The 21499-nt window shown below is 34.9% G+C and overlaps 1 protein-coding gene across 3 annotated transcripts in view; it reads right to left on the bottom strand.

The window, feature by feature from the left end:
* The window catches only part of LOC121330962 (serine/threonine-protein kinase Nek7), a 60016-nt gene that overhangs the window by 6353 nt on the left and 32164 nt on the right, over positions 1–21499 (bottom strand). For all 3 annotated transcript variants that reach the window (XM_041277987.1, XM_041277986.1, XM_041277985.1), the window contains 2 exons: positions 19934–20041; positions 12199–12293 (listed from right to left, as the gene is read on the bottom strand). In XM_041277987.1, coding sequence (XP_041133921.1) covers positions 12199–12293; positions 19934–20041 — 203 coding nt within the window. The remainder of the gene's footprint in view (positions 1–12198; positions 12294–19933; positions 20042–21499) is intronic.

Below are 21499 nucleotides of genomic sequence, written 5' to 3'. Positions count from 1 at the left end.
AAAATTATAAAAACGCTACAACTACTTTCACAGCATTAGATATAATAATATATTATTTATATATATTTATATATATATATTATATATATATATTACTGAAAAACGAAAAGGACAGAAACAGGTTAAGGAAAATCCAATCCAAAAGGATGTTGGGAAAAATCCCTGTATTTGCAGTTTATGTAGTTATTGCATGTGGTGGTTCTGGTTTTATATTAATATATATATATAATATATACTTACTCCCTATAGAAGATTATATATATATATGCTCAACTATATTATATGGAAGAGGTACTAGGAAGAATTCAGTTTACTTTTAAAAACACAAAATCTACTTAATCAAATACAATATTTTTTTCAAAATATGCATGGTCAGTTCACAGTAGAGTTTTATTGTGTAACACTACAAATAAAGCATGAATACCCAGCTGATCATAAGAAGCGAGAACACTTCTGAGATGTGGAAGCACGTTTCTGCCAAAAGTTCAGCTGATCACATCCTCATTAGCTGTGAAAGGCTTAGATTACAACGAACAGATCATATGGCTCCAAGCCAGGAGATACTATGTTCAAAAGAAACATTTGCATGGCGATTTAAAAAATATAAATAACAAAAAACAGTTCCTACAGATGGTGTTGGCAAAACTTTTAATGGACCAAAATCTTAAAGGGATGTCTGGGAAATTAACGCAAATTTAGGGTACAATGAAAAACTAACTCATTTAAGTCATGCCACTTGGAAGCCAGTTTATTGGCCCTAACTGTGTATACAATCTTCTTATCTGGAGTAGTAACAGTATATCTAGAATGAAAAAAGCACCTAGAGCCCAAACATTATATCAGAGGACTTAAAAGGGCCATCACAGGTCTGGCATGGCTACAGAGTTTTGGTGGTCTGTTCAAACAGAGAATGTAACAAAACTGAACAAAAGCACAGAGAATAGACCAATAATTTATTTTTGACAGAGTTTGATCCATAGACATTCACTCCCCCTCTGCCATTAACAAAAGAGGGTCCCAAACTAATGTATCTTAATATGTTGCATGTTATGCGATAACAAACAGCATCTAGTGGTTTTTATAATATGGAAAATATTTTATCATAAGACTAATGAATAGTAATTTTGGCTCCTGGAACACAAAAAAATCCATAGTATTTTTTGTTACCGTCTGTCTTTACTGACTTCAATCCCCATTTTATACATAATGTAAAACAATGCTCATCTAATTTAAAATCATTAAAATAATATTAAACCCTTGACTGAGGTTAAAAAAAAGCATAAATCCACATAGTATACTCGTAGACCTTCACTACAGATTTTTACTTGAATTTATCCTCTTGATTATCTTAGCGCTAGTTTATAAATTTATTCAGTCATTCACTAACCTCCTGCCATTAAACATCTTAAAATTGTCACTTGTCACTTATCAAACTTTATGTATGGAAAGGACTGTTTTCTGAATTCATGCTGTCACCCATAATGAAGCACAGCACCAAACTAAATCAAGCTGCTTACAATCTAGCTGAGAAGATACCGCCTTTATACAATACACACTACATACCAGTGATGCCATCTGCAAAACACTAAATTAAATCAGTCTTGAGAGAGAGAGAGAGAGAAAACTAAATATTGTAGATCCTGTAGACAGTGCAATCAGATTCAGACAGTCCTCAAAACAGAACTTTTTGATATTAAAATGTGTATGAAAATGGTTTAGCTGTATGCATCTGATCTAATTTGCTTATTAGAACTGCTTTATCCTGATAAAACAGGAACCAAAGACAATATTTATAGATCGTATCCATTTAAACTTGGGGGCTACATTTTGCTTATTTTGAAATGTCCTTAAAATGGTTTTAACTTACACTTTAAAAATGCACTGAGGCATGACACCAAAAAAAAAAAAAAAAACAGTTTCTGGAAAATGTATTTATTAAGAAGACGCCTACCAAGAGCAACCACAATGCCTTCTTAGGAAACATCAGTTTGGAAAATCAAAAGCATTATAATGTAAAAATTCTACAACTTTAAAAATGACAATGACAACAACTTGGATATCAATTTAATAAGGCAAGCAACCAGGCAGACAGCATTGGCACTTGGAGGTGTCACCTCATCAACACTTGTAAAGGCTTCTCTCCCCCCGTCCCCTTTTAGACAAGATCTGGAGGCAATTTCTTGAAAGTTAACAACGAATAGTTTGTTAGGCATCACTTTATTTTTTGTTGCTGAAACTGTGCTTACCTATCCTCTATGTACCAACTTTTCTTTTTTTTTTTAAATAAACTGAATCCAGCTCATAACATGAGGGAATGTTTTGTGAGAGGCAGAGCTGCAGCTTCATCTTAGGAATCCTGTCCAAGTGCTGTGAAATCCCTCAAGCACAACAGTGTGAAGACTGCTGTGAGAGAAGCACTGCCCCAGAGTCAGTCACCCTTCTCTGCAAGTGCTAATAAGTCTGATTTTGAAAGGACAATGTGTACATTCCCCAGACAGACAACAGTGTGTGTGAAACACCCTAGCCCATCCTATGCTACTTGGTGAGCTTCAACAGGGACAGGACAAGCTGAAAATGGCTCTCATCTGTCTGGTTCACTTTCAAAATTGTGTTAACTCTTACATCGCCATACCAATATCACAGCAGATCTGTTCCAACGTATAATGCAAATGCAAACGGCTTGTGTATGATCTGTTTGAACATTTATAATGTTACAGCCACCCATCCCACTAAAGAGAACATCTTGAGGCAATCTGACAGCAATTTCAATTATCAGCAGTAAAAAAAATAAACACAAAAAAACCACGAGACCCTATCACAAAAAAGAAAAAAAAACAACAACTTTTAATTATCTCCACAAGGAATGGAATATCTGGACGTCAACTTTATTCTGTAATACTATGAGTTTGCAAAGACTGCTGTCGTAAGTTTTATGACACCCAATTTAAATGATTCGTTACAGTAAAAAGACCATGCATTGAGCTTTTCCTGCAACTGCTGAGATTCGGTTTTAACTGCATCTTCACATGAATTCGGGACATTTAGGTTATTCGAAAAGCAAAGCTTTAGATGTGTTTGCCGGTGACAGTAATTGCTTATGTAAGAGTTTCCTTAAAATCACTATACCTGGCAGCACAGCTTCTGACTATAGCACCTCATAATAATGCTTACAGTCACAAAATGCAGCAGCCCTGTGGGAAGCTTTACCATCAAAAAGTTCTATGTCATCATCACTGTAACAAAAAAATAACAATTAAAACCCACTGTTTGCCATAATTAGTCTTGGTTTTGCAACAATTTTTTCATATTCAGCAGCTGGATATTTAGGAATAAGATTTTATTATACTACTACTGTATTCACCTAACATAGTGTATATCTGTATGTGTGGGTTTTGAGTAAGGGGAGCGGGGGGAGGTGTTAAAGTGTTTTTAGATCAAATGTTCAGGAACAGTAAAGGGTTAAACAAGGACTACTGTATTTTCATGCATCTCCTGCTTTGACAGATGAAAAATGTCAACTGTCCTGTTTTTATTTTCAAGTTTTTGCACTATTCATCTGGTTCATTAGTGCATCTCGCTGCTGCCCCTGACAGCTGCTAGCCCTCTACTCCCAGCAGCTGAATTTTTCAGGCTAATTTGATCCTCCACACTGAGACGATCGCTGAAATGATTGACTTGCTCCCTGACCTCCAGGGCCCGACTTCTCCTGATTAGTATTCTGGGGCTGTGCAAGGTACAAGAGCCTGCTGTCTGTCTTCAGGGCTGGTGGCGGCACTCTCTCTTCTTTATCGTACGCCACCAACCTACAACCTCACAAGGAGGCAACCGCTGCTCTGAACAATAAAGCAAATGTGTAAAAACCACTTTCACTATGTAAAGGTCCTGTGTAGGAGACCAATTCTGCCATTATCTTAATTAATAATGATCCTTTTTTTCCCTTTCTGTGCATGCCAATTAAAGTCTTTTTTTTTCCCCTCTGTGGGTAAAGGTTATAATCAAGTGTGAAGAAATTAAAATGCTTCTAATATAAAAACTCGTCATTATTTTGTTGTACCAGCCTTCATGTTAAAACTTTTATGATATATTTATCAGGCTGCAAATTTCATTAATTTAACACAAGATCAGCAGGAATGTAGTTAAAGATATATACAGCAGGTGATTATTTGACTTTTCTTGATCCCCCTATCTTCAGATATGGGCCACCCCTCAGTTCTTATTCTTTTAGATTTAAGTGCAGCGTTCGACACTATTGATCACTCAATTCTGATTGAACGCCTTGAGAACCTCATAGGATTGTCTGGAAGTGTTCTGACCTGGTTTAAATCCCATCTCTCAAATAGGTCACAATATGTTAAAATTGGGGATGACTCCTCTCTTCTATCTGAAGTCACATGTGGTGTCCGCAGGGCTCCGTTCTAGGACCGATTTTGTTTTCTTTATATATGCTATCCTTGGGCAATATTGTTTGCAGTCATGTTGTAAACTTTCACTTCTATTCCGATGACACTCAACTATACCTATCTCTGAAACAGGTGACACTGCAGCCGTAAATATTCTGACTACATGCCTCGCTGACAAATAGCTATGGATGGCAAAAACTTCCTTGTTAAACTCAGATAAAATAAAGGTAATGTTGCTGGGTTCAAAAAAACAATTAAGTAAGACCAACCTGTGTTCATCACTGGAAACATCTTCCCTTTTGCGCTGAAGGCTAAAATGAAAAACTTGGGTGTAGTTTTTTGACCGAATTCTTACTTTCCAACCTCTTATTAGGACAGTAACTAAAGTGTCTTTCTTTCATTTTGAAATATTTCCAAAATAAGACGCTCTCTTTCACTATAAGACCTTTGTAACATATAATTGATTATTGTACTGTCTATTTCATAGCTTTCTTATGGTTTTATTGATCTTGTTTATATTTACCGCTGTTTTATCTATTTCTTAATCATTTACTCTCCTGATCATGTATTCTCATTTACTGTGATTATTGTATTTCTTGCCTGTATATTCTGTTTCGCTTTGAGGCATTGCTTTTGTGAAAGGCACTACATTAAATAAAGGTTGATTGATTGATTGATTGATTGATTGATTGTTTGATTGTTCAAAAGAAAATTTATCAGGAATTTATTTGTTATTGTACCAACATTCTCTACCTCTATTTAAATGGGGGTATAGTGCAACATTTGAAGGTGCACAGTAAGAGTAGATGCAGTCAAGCAAGTAAGATCATGAATATTTTAATATTTTTTAGAAGACTGGTAGTTGAGCGCCACCTATTTTAGTATATTTGAATGTACTGTCCCAAAGTTCTATGCATCATGTTTAACAAGCTACAGTATACACAAAGTAAATAGATATAATTGCTGCAAGTCATTTACTGTAAGCACTGGAAGTATCTGGTTGGATGGTACATATGTATACATTTGGAAAGGTTACACAAACCTTAGTACATTGGAAACAAAAAATATACTGCATATAAAAAAAAAGGATGTGGATCACAACTCTGCTATATATCTATAACCTTTTCAAAAAGGCTAGTAAATAAAAAAGGGATGTTTTTCTTAACTGTCAAGTAAAACAAGTTTTCCATGTTCCATTTAAGTCTAGTGATGTACAGTTTGAAAAAGAAAAGAATAGTAACAGAGAAGGAAGATGTACCTCACCTGTCTTGTTACTTTACAAACCAATGTTTGATAATGTGTTATTTAGGTTTGTCCTGGAAATGTAAGCTTAAAACATAATATTTCCAAAACTAATTATTTATTTTTTTATTTTTTTATTCTAAATGTAACGCTGCTTGTAATATCACTTAATGTCTAATATCACTTTTTTTGTAATTGCATTTCTGGATTTCCGTTTGGTTGATTATTATAATAATCTTTGGCTATGATGAATGTTTCTTTCAATCACTGTAGGTAACTTTCTCAGAGGAACCTTTCATAATATAGTAGCACATCATTTACCAGTCTAATAAAGGCAGTTTCAGTACTATGACCTGGGCATAAACCTGACTGAAATTTCTCATAAATGTTATGTACAGCAAGAAATGAGTTAAGGTGGTTCACTACTACCCTCTCTAAGACTTTAGATAAGAAGGGGAGATTGGAAATAGGCCTATAGTTGTTAAGAACGTTTAGGTCAAAAGTAGTTTTTTTAAGCAGAGGTTGTACCACAGCAACCTTAAACGAATTTGGAACAAAACCAGATGAGAGGGAATTGTTAATAATGCTTAAAGTAGTACTATCAATCATAGAGAATGCTTCTTAAAGTAATCTTGTGGGAACAGGATCTGAAACACAGGTAGTAGATTTTGCCTTAATAACTAACCAGTCAGCGTTAACTGACTTGATCAGAGAAAAGGCTACAAAAGACTGGCCTTGGGCAGCAGGATCTGAGGAAGTAATATTTTGAATGTTAGATGATGAATGGTCTAAGCTGGGTGAAATCTGATTTCTTATATTATTAACTTTTCTATTAAAATGAGTCACAATCATCTCTGCATGCTGGTAAATTTGGTACTTAATAAAGACTCCTTCTGCTTGTTTGTTAGTTTAGCTACTGTATCAAAGAGAAATCGAGGGTTCTCTTTATTTGTTTATATAAGGGCCACCAGCACGACCCACAGAACGTGTCTTCTGAAAGAAAGAAAAGCCTGCGGGACAGGCCTCTACTAGTGTTATATGCTTCACCCAGGTCTCAACTAAGGTTACAATATCTATTTTTGATTCCAAAATAAAGTTGTTGATTAGGAGAGATTTATTATTCAGAGACCTTGTGTTTAATAAAGCTAGACTGAGAAGGGGTCGATGCAGGACAGGCATGTCACCAGCTGAAATATTAATTTTAATTACAATCTCGGAGCATGAACCCCAGAAGAGGGCAGGAAATTGATCACTTCAATTGAGTACTTCAATGAAATGTTTTGGATGTAAAGTTTGAATACAAAGCAGAGGTTTGTGAGTTGCTTCACCGAACGACACACCAAGTAATGCTGTGCTTACGTGGGCAGGGGGTGGTTGAACGGAAGAGATAGGGATGCATGTAAAATTATGATGTCATGCATTATTACAGTCATTCTCTATGTTTTGTGTTAATATGAATGTGCCTTTCCTATTTGGGTGCAGACCATCTCTTTTAAAGAACCCCGGTCTTTCCCAAAAACAAATCCCAATTATCGAAGAAGCCTATGTTCTCTAAGGCACACCATTTACATAGCCAGCGATTCAGAGAGAAGTCTACAAAAGGCTTCACTTCCCCTCTTAACTACAGGGAGAGGGCCAGAGATAATTATATTGTTACATAGTTTTTTTTGCTTTTAGACAGATATAAAATGATCCTTAAGAAACTCAGATTTTCTACATCTAATATTATTGGTCCCCACATGAATAATCAGCCTAGACACTTGACCACGGTTACCAACCAGGCTTTCCAATTGAGCAGTAACATCCAAGAGTCTGGAACCAGGACAGCATTCTACAGAGGCCTTTTGTATGTTTGCAAGTACACTGATGTAAAGTACTAAACACATATGTATGCCGATATGCTTGGGGTGTATACATTTCCAAACCACTGGCGCAAAAGTTCAGATTCAGATTAAACTGATGGTCTTGGCTTAGCCTGTTGCAGTTGTACAATCATAACACCAAAAATTCAGCAAAAGCAAATATTTATAATACAATGCTATAGTAAAAATGTTGCATTCGGGTATACTGTTATTGCAGCTCGACCATTTGAGTGTCTTTGGAACCAGGAAGCAGCATCAGTTTTCACTATAGTGCTGAATTTAAAATATCTGCACACCCCAAATTAAAGTGTAAAAAAAAATATTTCCTTTGCTATCATTCCTTTACATGCATAGAATCTGGGAACGCAATAATTAATTATAAAAGATATAACAAAAGTGCAGAGGTGTGTACTTTCCCAGGAACAGATTTCCCAGCAGTATTTTATGGAATAAACCTAAGTTATACAACAATGGAGGTGTACTTTTGGGTTTTGCTGTCTCTCTGGACACTTGTTATTTAGATAAAAGGGGTCAACCCTGGTAAACAATATTAAACCAACACAATTCCACATCTAGATGACACAAAAATAAAGAAAATGCTGATTTTATTATTTATAAATTCAACACTATTGAGTATTAGTTATGGATGATCCTTTTAAATAATTAGATTATATTTAAATTGAACATGAGCTTTCAAAGAAACAGTGTATTTAAAACATGTGGTCATAACTGAAGAGCATGAAAAGATAATCATATTTGTTTTAATTGTAAAAATTTAACAAGCTGGGGTAATGTTTAGGACCAGGGAAGACTTAAAATGACTTAGCGGGATTTCATGATTTATGTATATATAAAAACGTAAAACAACCAGAAAGACAGCTGCATTTTTAACCAAGATACATCCCACTAGCTATTTCAACAAGTGCTATTAAAGACAGTTTAAAAAGACTTCAAAAGAACATGTAATCCATATAAATGCAGATTCATCGATTTGCACACTGCCTGTCTTTAATAGACATTGTAGACAGTTTGCTATGAAAATAATTCTTGTGAATCACAGATCATGCTGATTGCCATCTGCTAGTTTACTGTGGCCTTTTTCTCGGGATTATAAAACCAACAGCAAAACTTCAGATGAAAATTCCTTTGTGCATGAGTCTTCTTACCCACATTAATAAAATTCCAGTTTTTTTTTTTTTTATTGTGAACTGTCAACGGAGAAGGGGTTTTCTATGTCAAATAATGGTATCATAGGCCTAATTTATTTAAAAAAAAAAAAAGAATATAAAAACAGAATATGAAGGCTATTGATTCTGCTACTAACACTAGATAGGGACATTCAATATCCACTCAGCTTTATCAGATGTGTACCATCCAGAACCAGGCATAATTTATGTTGTTCTGTGGTTACGCTTGGATTAGTTTTTTCCTAATCCCGCCATACTATTTAAACCAAATTCTCTATTAGGGAAATGAAAACTGAAACCATTAGCATCTAGGAAATAACCCAATTCTTGGAAATCCCCAATGCCCTGGAGATTTAATGTGGTGAACAATACAGCTATTTTCCAAAACTTCTTTTGATTTGTTTATCATTGCTTTAGCTGCTTTACAATGCTAAAAACACCAGTCTACACCAAAAAACCAGAGAATGCAATGTATCCACTCCTCTTCCAGTTAAGATGTTGTCAATAAGGCACCCGCACAGTGCCTGTATATGGCATTGACTACTCCTGTTATCTGCCAAAAGACAGGTCAGATCAAGTAATTTGGTTTAAGTAATAAAAAGATACACAGCATGGAGAAAATAATAAATATGGCAGGGTGTGTAATACAATCATTTGCATTAAAATATCCCTCTGCCTAAAACTTAGCTAAGAGAAAAAGTTCCATATTACTTTTTTTTTATAAAAGCAAAAATGTATTATAAAAAAAAAAAAAAACGATTTCTAGATTTTGAATTGAACATAGCCACTGAAAGTGTAGTTTTTCTTTATTTGATTTGTTGTACTTCTTGTAATTCTTAGTTTGTTCATTACAATTTAATGTAAAATATTACTGGCCATTTTCATTGTGACACAGCACAAATGAGTCTGCCTTTAAATCAGGCAGAACCTTCTTCACAAGACTGCGACAGGATCAGGATCGTTCTTTGTTATGCGGGGTATCCATACCAGATTTGTGCTACCACTTCACAGTGGTGAGAAAGACGGCAGTTTGTGCAAAGTAGGTGGCAGCAGGCAGGGCTTGAGATGCAACTGACCAGAGAAGAACTGAGAGGGACGGGGGCAGTGGCAACAAACATCCACTTAACCTCCAGTCTCTTAAGAGCAATCCAAATCTTTTTTTAAAAAGCCAAAAACGATATAGTTCAAGAAGAAGAAGAACGATCAGAATGAAGAGTTCTGAATTGACTTGAATACTTACTTTTGCCTTTCTTCACTACTTTAATCATTGGTGTCTGATTCACTTTCAATATTTCATCACACTGGTGTCTGATTCATATTTACATAAATCTCATGTACACTTCTGTTTCCCAAAAGGTCAACATCTACATAAATCTCATTCTTTTTTTTTTTTTTTTTTTTTTTTTTTTTTTTTTTTTTTTTTTTTTTTTTTTGTGTGAAGGAGTAGCAAAATGGACGTATAAAGTTTTACCGATAACACACATGTAATTCCAGTGTTAGAACAATCCCCATGTTTATTGCAATAAATTCCAATTTTTTTTTTTTTTTTTTTTTTTTTTTTTTTTTTTTTTTTTTTTTTTTTTTTTTTTTTTTTTTTTTTTTTTTTTTTGTCATGTCTGCAATATTTTTTTTTTTTTTTTTTTTTTTTTTCCTTTCCTATGGCGTATGGATATTTACCAGTGATTTTCCCCTGTTTGAAAAGAAGTGCCGACCCATGGTAATATGCTATAATAGCAACACCCCTTTATGACCTGCTTTGACAAATCAGGATAGAGTATTTAAAATACCCATTTTATAAAAAGTGACACAATTAATAGAAGTGGGTTTGTGTGTACGATTAAGGCAACAATCTATCATGATATTAAAACCAACAAACCCCTGACATGGCATATATAATATTCCAATGAACACCAAAACCAGTCTATTTTAGTGTAACTCTTAGCTTGTAATCTAATCTCAGATTAGTCTAGTGTGGTCTTTGTTTCAAGTCATGTGATGTGACATGAGATGCAATTCTCACGATGAAAGCACCCACCCCACAACCCACATGAATCAGTAGTATTGTTTACAGGACTGCCCAGGAATGAAGTGCCAACAGCACCAAGGGATCTGAAATGCAAACTTGGTTGGTCTCTTCTCACAGACGGGTCTGACTTGAGTTAACAGCTAGGCAGGTGCATTGTGGGAGACTAATTAGTAACGGGAGCAATAGTCTCTGCACAGCTTAGAGTTGGAATCTCTGCGTTTGCAGCCGGAGGCTCTTTGGAAGTTGTAGTTACTATTGAATTACCAAAAAAATAGCTAACAACATTACACACAGGGAATCAAAAGGAACATCAACTGCTTTCCTTTCAGTGATTACATTTTTATTATGGGAAAGCTGAACACCATTTTTCCTCCTTAGCTTTTCACCAGAGCTGTTTATCCTTTATGTTTTTGATGATTCACTCAACATAATGTGGATGGCCCCTCAACTTCCTTTAGTAAGCTGAGCAAATTTTCAAACTCCAAAGTACGGAGTTGAGTATAAGGAGATTCAGTGGTATAAGCTACAACAAAAGGAAAATATACAGTGCACTCCATTTATAAGAATCACATCCGTCCCGGATCATTTGAGTCTTATAAGCGGTTGATTCTTAAAAGCGGACCGATATGATTACTGTGGTGAAGTGCTGCAGAATCAGTATGTTAGTTTGAGAATGAAAGCTTTGTTCCCTGCAGTGTAATGGGTTGACCACTAGATGTTCCCATATGTATGCACAGGGGCCACACAAAGTATTGTTTAGTTAGTGCTCCAACTGAAAGTAAGGTTTATTTTCTTTGTTTGTTTTATTAGTGGTTGTTTCCCCACCACACTGTAAGAAAAAAATAAAACCAACACTGGTTTTAAACTGTAAATCAAGACTCCAGCCTGATCATTTACACTGCCCTCGGAACACGTCACATTACAATTAGCAAAACACCTCTGCGTGTCAGCAGTTTAAATACAGTATACACATGTCAATGGTGCTCAGTCACTGAGGACAATACATCAAAACAAGTCCTCGTGGGTAAGCAACTTGTTATATGATCACGATTATTTTTACTCAAGGCTGCAGAATCCTATTTTACTACAGTATACTTGAGAAGCGATCGTCCCGTGAGGGTGCCTAGTTTAACTGCTGTGTGGCATTACGTATTGGCCTTTGAATTAAAATGACATTATAGTACAGTATTTTACCGTCAGGACTACCCAGCATTTACTTGTTTTCTGTTGCGATGCAAATCTCACAGTCTTTTATTAAGCAGAGATGCAAAGCAGTTTTTAAGTGTAATTATAGTTAACGTGTCAACATCATTTTCCAAAGCTCTTCAAATATTCTACAGATTTCCGTTTCATATTGCTTTCCTTGTAAAAATGTGATACTATAATTTCATGATAGATACCTCATCTTAATAAGGCTAGTATTACATCTCGTAAAGTGAAGAAACATCAGTATATTAAGTTGGTGGTATTTTATAGTTTACCTCATAGAGCAAGCAGCCTAGTGACCAGATGTCAGATTTGAAGTTATATCCATTTTCATGTATCCTCTCTGGAGACATGTAATAAGGGGTACCCACTGGAACACAAAAACACAGAAGAAATATGTTAGTTCTGGTATTTATAATTTAATGTTGACCCCTGAGATTGTGCCAGGCAATGCCTAGACATGTATAACATTTTGAAGACTACAACTGAATATTGTTGAATTTAAAGCGCTTTATTAAAAGAACAGATACTGCATCGAATATTGCTTTTTGAGAGACTGAATTTAAAAATGTATCTAAATTATATTTAAATCTCTGGCAGGCTTTTACAGCAAACAGAATCAGTAAAAGCCCACCTTTTTATAAAAATGCCACCCATTCTGAAATATATTTCACTCAATCCCTGTCCTGATAATAAACACAAGATACAGCCCTGCAGTGTAAACTGCAAAGCAATTGCACTTAAATATTGTACAATAGCCTTCATAGTATTAGTATTTACAGATTCAAATTAGTAATAAATAAAATCCCAGCTTAATCTACCCATATTTTACAGTTTAATTAAATGTAATATAGAAAAATAAAAAAGTAAGCACCCCACCCCTCCCCCTCCTATTAATCTACCTTTTACTCATACACTGTTTGAGCTATAGACCTGTGGTAGGTGTAATCGTATTGAAAATTACATTTGGAAGACAACCAAAAGATGATGCACCTTAACAAAGTGTTTGACCTTTGACCTTCGGGTGAAACCCCAAAAATAAAAACATGCAGTAGAAAAGTCACGGTCTCTGCTTCTTATGTGCAACATTTTAAGAAGGTAATACATTTGGTTTGCTGTGAAAAAAAAAAAAAAAATCGAAACCTAACCTGGCCCCCTCCATTTCAAAAGAAATCTGAATAATAATCAGGTAAAAATTCCAGTGAAATTTTCCGCAACAAAAATGTAATTAGACTCAGATGACATGACCAAAGGAATAACACGCTGGCGTGCAATTTCCAGTAAAATGACACCTAGCACAAATCTGTAGCACAAACCATTTCTGAGTAAAAGGTTAATTAACATTAGGGATGATCAACCTATGTCAGAATCTAGATTACACATATTTTTTTATTACCAAAATCAGGCAGGGGTGAAATTACACCCATTACTAACATTGGGTAGATATATTAGGCATACTTAAAATTCAAAAGGTAGAGCACAGCAGTCATGCTAAAGAATCAAGTGCATTTAACATATTTACTGATTACTGATTTGTTACGTCATATTTTCATAAAACAAAACATTCAACTTTAAAGCTACAGTGTGCAGTGCACAAGCACATCATGAAAAAAACACATCTGTAGGAGGAAAACACTGAAATAAAAGTTGCTACATTTAAAAAATGTAGAAACAATTGAAATGTTTGGTCCATTAAAATGGTTACATAATCTCTGTAAGAAAGAGATAGCATCCAAAGTAACACTACAGCATTAATATGAGCAATACAAAGAAAATGGATTGTAGCGCAACAGGAAAGCATAATCAATCAGACTTCAGGATCTTAATCATCTGATCCGAAACTGCACCGTTGATGTTGCAGCAATAGTCTAAATCATCACTGCACAGAGCAACTACTTGTAGGCAGTTTTTTTTTTCTATTCATGTGAGCCGCGATATTTCCCCTCAGGTATTACTTGCACATGGTTATTAAAAACCAGAAAATAATGATGGAAATTTTACTTTCAGCTAAAGGTTGGGGGGAGGAGAGGGCAATCATTCAAACCAAGGGCATTGACCCTGCAGAATCCGGTATATACTTTCGAACCAGGTTTCTGTGTTGATCTAGAAATTGGGGAGGGACAAAGTCAAAGATCCACCCTTTTCTTTGCCAAAAGACTAAAGGTAAATAATTGTCAGTGAGTAATGTTCAGACAGGCAGCTGTAGAAAATCCGCAGGGGGCAGGTAAAACACAAAAGTTTGAAGGATCATAGTTTACCGAAAGCAAAAGTAATTCCTACCAGCAGCTCAAGGAAAGCTTCTGGAACATTAGGGGGTAGATATGAGTGTAAAAGATTGATGATAGGAAAAATACAGACAAATGCTGGCAGTTTAGCCCTAGTACAACACCTTAAATGCACTACAGTCTAAAATCTCCTGTGGCCACCCGAGTGAAAGAAATACACCACAGGTATATAAAAACACATTGCATAGGAAGAAGCAGGTCATTAAGATTTACAGTATGATTTAAGCTGGTTAAGCATTTTGCAGTTGAAACATACAAAATCAATACATCTCTCTTCAGTTTAATGATCCACTTTACACTCATATGCATCACACCTTAAACTACACATCATCTGAAGGAAATACCTTAAGGCATTACTGGAACAGTGACACACCATGAATCATTACATACTTAACTTATAAAAACCTAAACATAGTTTAATATATATATATATATATATATATATATATATATATATATATATATATATATATATATATATATATAACAAGTTGTTAATAAAATTATTTAAAATATTAAATATCTAGTCTAACAAAGAATTAAAAGGACACAGACAAATATGATTCGTATTAAAAATAGAACAGCAACATGGCCATTAACAAAAAGATCAGTAGCTGCCTATCTAATTTGATGGTTTTCGCCTCACAATTTGCATGTAATAGCAGCATCTTTAGGTTAAGATAATTAGTACTATTCTTTGTGGAGACTGTTTGGATTCAATGCAAATATACAGTAACTCAAGGATTGCAATTATTTTTTCACTTTTATATAACTGGTTTCTTCCTGAATGGCTTTTGTTTTATTCTTTTCTTGCAATTTAAAGGGGAAGCAGCCCCTGGATCAAAAAGCTTAGATTACTACGATTTTGCAGTTTTTATCTGCAGGCAGCTCAGATGCTGAAAGAGAAAGTTAAAAGGCTACGTCTTGGCTTCTAAAGCAGAGAATTGACAGGCATATAACACAGCCTCCTGAACCCCCATCCAACGCACATCCCAGTGTTCTATAGTGCAGGTTTGTCTCATTACAGCTCCAACTGTCAAGCCCCCTGCAGAGTGTGGCTTTAGTCTATTCACCCAGTGGGAAAGCAAAGTACAGGGTCTATATGCCCCTGGGTGAATTTAACCCACCATGTAGAAATCTATGAATTGCAGACGCTGGCAAGTTTAAGCTTAGTAAATCACAAAAGAGAAATAAAGCACTGTAGTGTGTCTTATAAGAAAGGCAAACACAAGTTAATTAATAAACATAAAAAAGATTATGTAATTTGTATTATGTCAGCTTTACAAAATCACTTAATATTTGAAATGTAAAGTGTTCACAAAAACTATTCAAAATAATCTGTAAGTGGAATATAATATTTTATTCTCCAGTGATTGTGTGTGTGTGTATGTTTTTTTTTTTTTTGCCTGGAGCATTTCTTTACAGGATTACAGCAAAGGGTGCACATTCACAAAGATAGACAAAATGAGGTAAAATAAAGAAGCATTCTATTATTATTTAAAGAATAAAGGGCTTAATATACAACATATTGACTGTTCTTAAAAAGGATTTTCTTTTTTATATTTTTGTCTACACATTCGTGACTCAAAACATGATTTTTTTTTTAGACATTTGAACAGTTAAAGGATTTAAATCTAGTTTAATAATATGGAAAATCTTCCATGTTAACACTTCCTATAAACCCAATTAAAACTGCATTTCCCAACATACATTGGGTAAAAACCAGGCCTAAACTACACAAGAGGGAAAACAAGAGTAAATGGACAATATATTTTGTACTAGGGATGCACCGATAATCGATAGCCTATCAGCATGGTAATGATATAAGGGAAAAAAACTCAAATCGACTAATTAGCAGTTTTTGTTATTTTTAGCTGATAATGTACACCGATATTCATGCTTCAGTTTCTTTCTTTACTGTTTGGTCAGGCATGCTTACTAATGATATAAAAACATGAGACAGTCATTTTCATTGCAGGGCTGTGTAACATACAACCTGCAGTAAATTTGTCTCAAAAGAGCGGTGTTTGTTATCTGAAGACAGCAGAACCCAGTTGTGTGCAGCAGAACAGAACTGATGCTATATTACTGCGAGTAGAACGATGAACTGCGAGTAGAACATCACTGTCTTGCTTAAAAAAAAAAAAAAAAGTAGTTTGAATCCTAAATAACAGTAATGGTGAGTTATTATTACTACTACTGCACAATGTACCTTTTGTCATTTTTGTTGATCTTGCTTAATCTGCATTGGTTGCGGGTGTATTCAGCGTCATTTTGAATCAGAAATTGATTACTGTGTCATCTTTTAAGTAACAAACTGCTATGTTGTAAAACAAATATATAAATTGCTGTCAAGCATAATACAATATTACATTATTCTTTGTGTTCATTCTCTGAAGTAAATGCAACAGGTAAACAATACCTGTTCATTTTTGTCATAAATACACGAGTAAATGATATGTTCATTAACATTTATAAATTATAAAACAGTTTAAGACTGAGTTGATTAAGAGAGAGTTGATTAAAAACTTGTGCTTTAGTCTCAACCCAAACAGTTTCACACTGTCTTCACGAAGGGTTTTCGGGTACTGTGCAGGATGATCGTTTGAAATTACAGTACAATTAATTCTGTAGGTTTTAGGTGGCTGTTGTTGGGAACCAAAAATATTTACTTTTCTTTGCAAGAAAAATCACCTAGTCGTGACAATTTCTGTGGTGATTAATGGTTTTCTCCTTCCATCGCTGAATTCTGCACTGCTCGATCACAGAATCCTGGAGGGACTGTCTAGTACTATTGTCTAGGACTGTCATACATGCTCAGCTTCCATTATTTTGGTAGTTAATGTTTATTCCTCTGGCAGTTTTACCAGTCTCCAGTGGCAGAGAGTTAAAGCTCAGAGCATCAAGCCACTGAACCACTAGGTAACCTGCTGCAGTGTCTACAGGGTTAGAAACTCCCGCTCGCCCAAGTGGAATTAAATCTGATGAGGACTAGTTGATGTCTGTGTCTCAGTGGTCCTCTGGGTGAGTACTTAATAATAAAAAAAATGTGTACATATACTTTTATACTCAGTCTTGCGTTAAAAAAATGCAGGAAAGTCAATTTTCTAACGGGGTGTAGCAGTGGTGAATAAGCATTCACAAATAATGCTTAGAAAACATTCATTCAAATTGAAACCTCCCTTCATCTTCCTTGCAATGCCAACCCCACTTAATATAATAAATAATAATAATAATAATAATAATAATAATAATAATAATAATAATAATAATAATAATAATATATTTTTATTTATTTTTACATAGTGCCTTTCATAGTGGCTGTGAACTGTGCATTATATGCAGAGTCACTTAAAATAGGACACTGATTTACATCTCATCCACCGAACGGAGCTCAAGGAGGTTAAGTGACTTGATCAGGGTAACACAGTGTGTCCGTCAGTGGCAGAGGTGGGATTTGAACTGGTGACCTTTTGGCTACAAGTCCTGGACTTCAACCTGTGGATCACACTGCCTCCTAATGACTTTTTAGTTTTGTGATCTCCCTCTGTGCGGGATGCGAAGTTAACCATTTGAATTTACTGAAACACGTTGCATTTTTGAAGTGTAAAGCCATTTTACGAAAATGTAGAGATTTATACTGGGTTACAACCCTGACTGAAGATGTCATTAGCAAAGGGGGCCGGTTGTACCAACGAGGTCAAACAATAGGTCACATTTTACTAAACATTTTAAAACTAATAAACAATTGCCATTAATGAACATTATTGTAGTATGTTGCTTAAAACATAATAACACAGTATATTCAGTTTTTAACTATAAACAGTAACATGTTTAAAGCTTGGGACTCGCTGTCTGTAGCTTGGTGTTGTTTACATCATCGTCAGCATATTTTAAGTGATTCGAAGCTGAAATTTCTTTTTTAAAAACACACTTTTCTTACACCAGTACTGTATTGGTGAGCGATAATCAGTTTGTTTGAAAAAAAAGGCTTTAATCACTAATAATAGGTGCACAGGCAGTGATTCTGTGCGCTCTGGGGCTCAAGCACAAGTGGGGGCAAATAAATCACCTCTTCTGCATCACAAGCAGAACTGTTCTTGCAGCATTTAAAAGTATAAAATCCATTTACACAAAGTCTCCCAGTTTTTTTGAAAAGATCTGTGTTTTCCTCATTTTTATTTGTTATGATCTATAGCAGATTCAGCGTCCGTCAGTTCTACTGTACTTGCTGAAGCCGTTCTCCCACTGCTAATTAAAAAAATAAAAATAAAATAAATAGCCACCTAACAATTTAATCCCGAGGGCTACAGTGAAACGTACAGTCTTTAAATTGAGACTTTAGTGAAGACCGCATGTGTACGTGAGTACATTAATTATTGATGATAGTAATTCATAGCCAGTCAGTCAGCATTTTTGTAAATATCAACACATGTAATGTACAATAAAATAAACATTTTGTCATCAGTGTCAATTTCAGACAGAGGTTCATGGTCGGCAAGGTGACACAGCTGAGAGAATGTTTTCCCCTGTCATCCCATCTGCTGTTGTCAGTGTCAGTTTCTTAGCACACAGTACAAGTCAGTCGCTCAGTAACAGGCGATTGATCGATCTGTATGCGCGTTTACGAAGGTGCTTTTTAAAAAAAAAAAAAAAAAAAAAAAATGTAAATCTAAATTTTAATTTATAACCGTGTTAATTTTTTAGCAAAATAAACTCTAAGCCTATTTTTTGGGACCCCCAACTGTTGTTGTTGATTCCAACTTAAGCACTTCACATAAGGACTGGTAAGTTTACATCAGGACTAGCAAGTTTCAAAAGACACTAGTTCTTTGGACAAGTAGCACAATATTGTTAGTTTCTAACCCTGATCTATATATAAATAAACTTCATTTTTACCACTGCTTGTTTCATCACGAATCAAATCCAGAATACATTCTTGAAAGGGTATTGATAATAAAATAATTTTATTTTCATGTATTTAATTCATTTTAAATTGTCTACAGCTATTCATGAGCAGATCATTTCAGCATGAGTTGATATATTAGCAAACTTCTTGAATTGTAGATACAGTATCTAACTGCACCGCTCAAAACAAGGACGGCATTGAAATCAACACCCCACTAGAGACATTTTTATGGGGTGTCAGGCATTGCTGCAATACAGGATTTAGGGATTTACAGCCCCTATCTGAAAATCACTTCATCATTTATAGCTGTGTATTTTTAAACAGACATTTTCAAGCTTCTCAAGGTTTTGATTGAAAATCATTTTATTACAATTTTCAAAAAAAAAAAAAAAAAAAAAAAAAAAAATTTGAAATGTTTTTTTTTTACAAAAATAAATTTAACAATTTCTGCTTTTTTTTGTTTTATTCCTTAAAAAGATCAGCAGGTCAGCCCAGCATGGGATCTCAGTGCAGTCCATTTATCATAGCCTGCTTGTTTTTTTATGGCACTCTTGTGCAATCAGACTGCAGTAGCAGGGGTTAGACTTGTTACACCCAGGCATCATCTGTGAAAAGGTTGGAGGTCAAGGCAACAGGAAGCCCCTAAGTGCTCTATGAAATGGATATACCCAGCACCGCTTTGTAAGGTTTGCCTAAGGCTGCAGGAGTTTTTTTAACAATAGACACATGGTTTTAGTCTATGTGATATAATGAAACACATCCAGCTTCTATAATTAAATTGGCCTTCTACTGTGCTGAACTTGAAGGCTTTCTTACCTAAAGAATGTGCTGCTGTAGTTTTTGAGCTGAAGAATCGGCCAAGTCCCAGGTCTCCTAATTTTACTACCCCGGTGGCTGTAATGAACACATTAGCTGGTTTAATATCTGTAAAACATAAATAAAAAAAAATAATAATACATTGGTAAGCGGTTTAATTTTAATATGCAAAAACGCAGCTACGTTTGATGGATGTGTGTCACACTAGGCAGGAAGGTTCTGACCCCTTCTAAACCACACCCATTTACTCCTGGACACAATGGAAATGATGTTGTAGAGAGAGATGAAAAGGCACGATTCTGAAGGGCGGACTGAGATCACCTTCCTGTCTACACATAGATAAAATGGCAAAAGCAATTCACAAACATCTCACAACCTAAATTGCTGTTATAAATAAACAAACAAAGTAATAAAAAAAAAAAAAAATACATAATACAACATTTCACTTCATACCCCAATGAGAGTAAGAAAGGTGTCACAGCCACTACGAAGGTCAGAAAACAGAAGCTGATGCAGTGACTCTGCAGTTCTGAGTGAAGTAACAATTTCACCACATTGAACACAAGACAGCCATCCTTTTATGTTTAACATCTCTGACTGTAAAAGTGCCCTGAAGCATTGTTACATTAATTTAATTTGATCAGGACTTGGATGGGTCAAGGTAGAGTTATATTGCAAAATTGTTTAATACAATTAGCAGAAATTTTCATGTAACCTTGTTCAAGAATACAACCTGACGTTTAGAAATATAGCTTCTGGGCTGATGTTTTACGCCTTATTAAAGCGTTTTATTTTTCTACTGATGTTAAATGCAACAGGGCACAAAGTAATCTTGATAAAGATGATTGGTACCAAGATTCTCAATTAATACTATGTTCTGAGCACCTTCCTGATGTTAAATTAAACAAATAAATAAATACAAGATTCAGATTCAGAAATCTGGCTACAAACCATACAGAAGGAAACAAAAGCAGATATGCTGCTTTTCTAAGCACACAGATGTCACAGTAGATGTCCATCTGACAAGAGTACCAACTGATTTATTCTACATTGTACCTGGTGGAACGGCAAAGCTCATGCCACGATCTGCAATACTTTATTTAGAATGCAGAGTTGTACACAGCAAAGTCTGAAAATGTTGCTCTTGTTATTTTAGAATAAATAAAAGCAAGTATGTTCCTGGCTATGAATAGTGATGTTTTATATGAACAAAATGAGAGTACCTGTCAGTCACCCTTGCAGAGCATCATTTTTGGGGGTAAAATGATGAGAAAATGTTCCCCCTGACATATCTGAACAGTGGGTAACAACTGTATGGAAGACACTGATGCCAGGGATAGGAGTTATATAAAATGAACAAATGACCACTCTAGCACCAAAAGCGTGTTGTGTGTGTGTGTGTGTGTGTGTGCATGCATTTATATATATATATATATATATATATATATATATATATATATATATATATATATATATATATATATAGACACACACACACACACACACACACACACACATATATATATATATATCAATTTTAGCATGATGATATCTGGATTACTCTCG

This window comes from Polyodon spathula, chromosome 18 (assembly GCF_017654505.1).
Source record: "Polyodon spathula isolate WHYD16114869_AA chromosome 18, ASM1765450v1, whole genome shotgun sequence".
NCBI classification, from domain to species: domain Eukaryota; kingdom Metazoa; phylum Chordata; class Actinopteri; order Acipenseriformes; family Polyodontidae; genus Polyodon; species Polyodon spathula.
The sequence above is the reverse complement of the archived record's forward strand: the minus strand, read 5'-3'. Positions and strand labels throughout refer to the sequence as shown.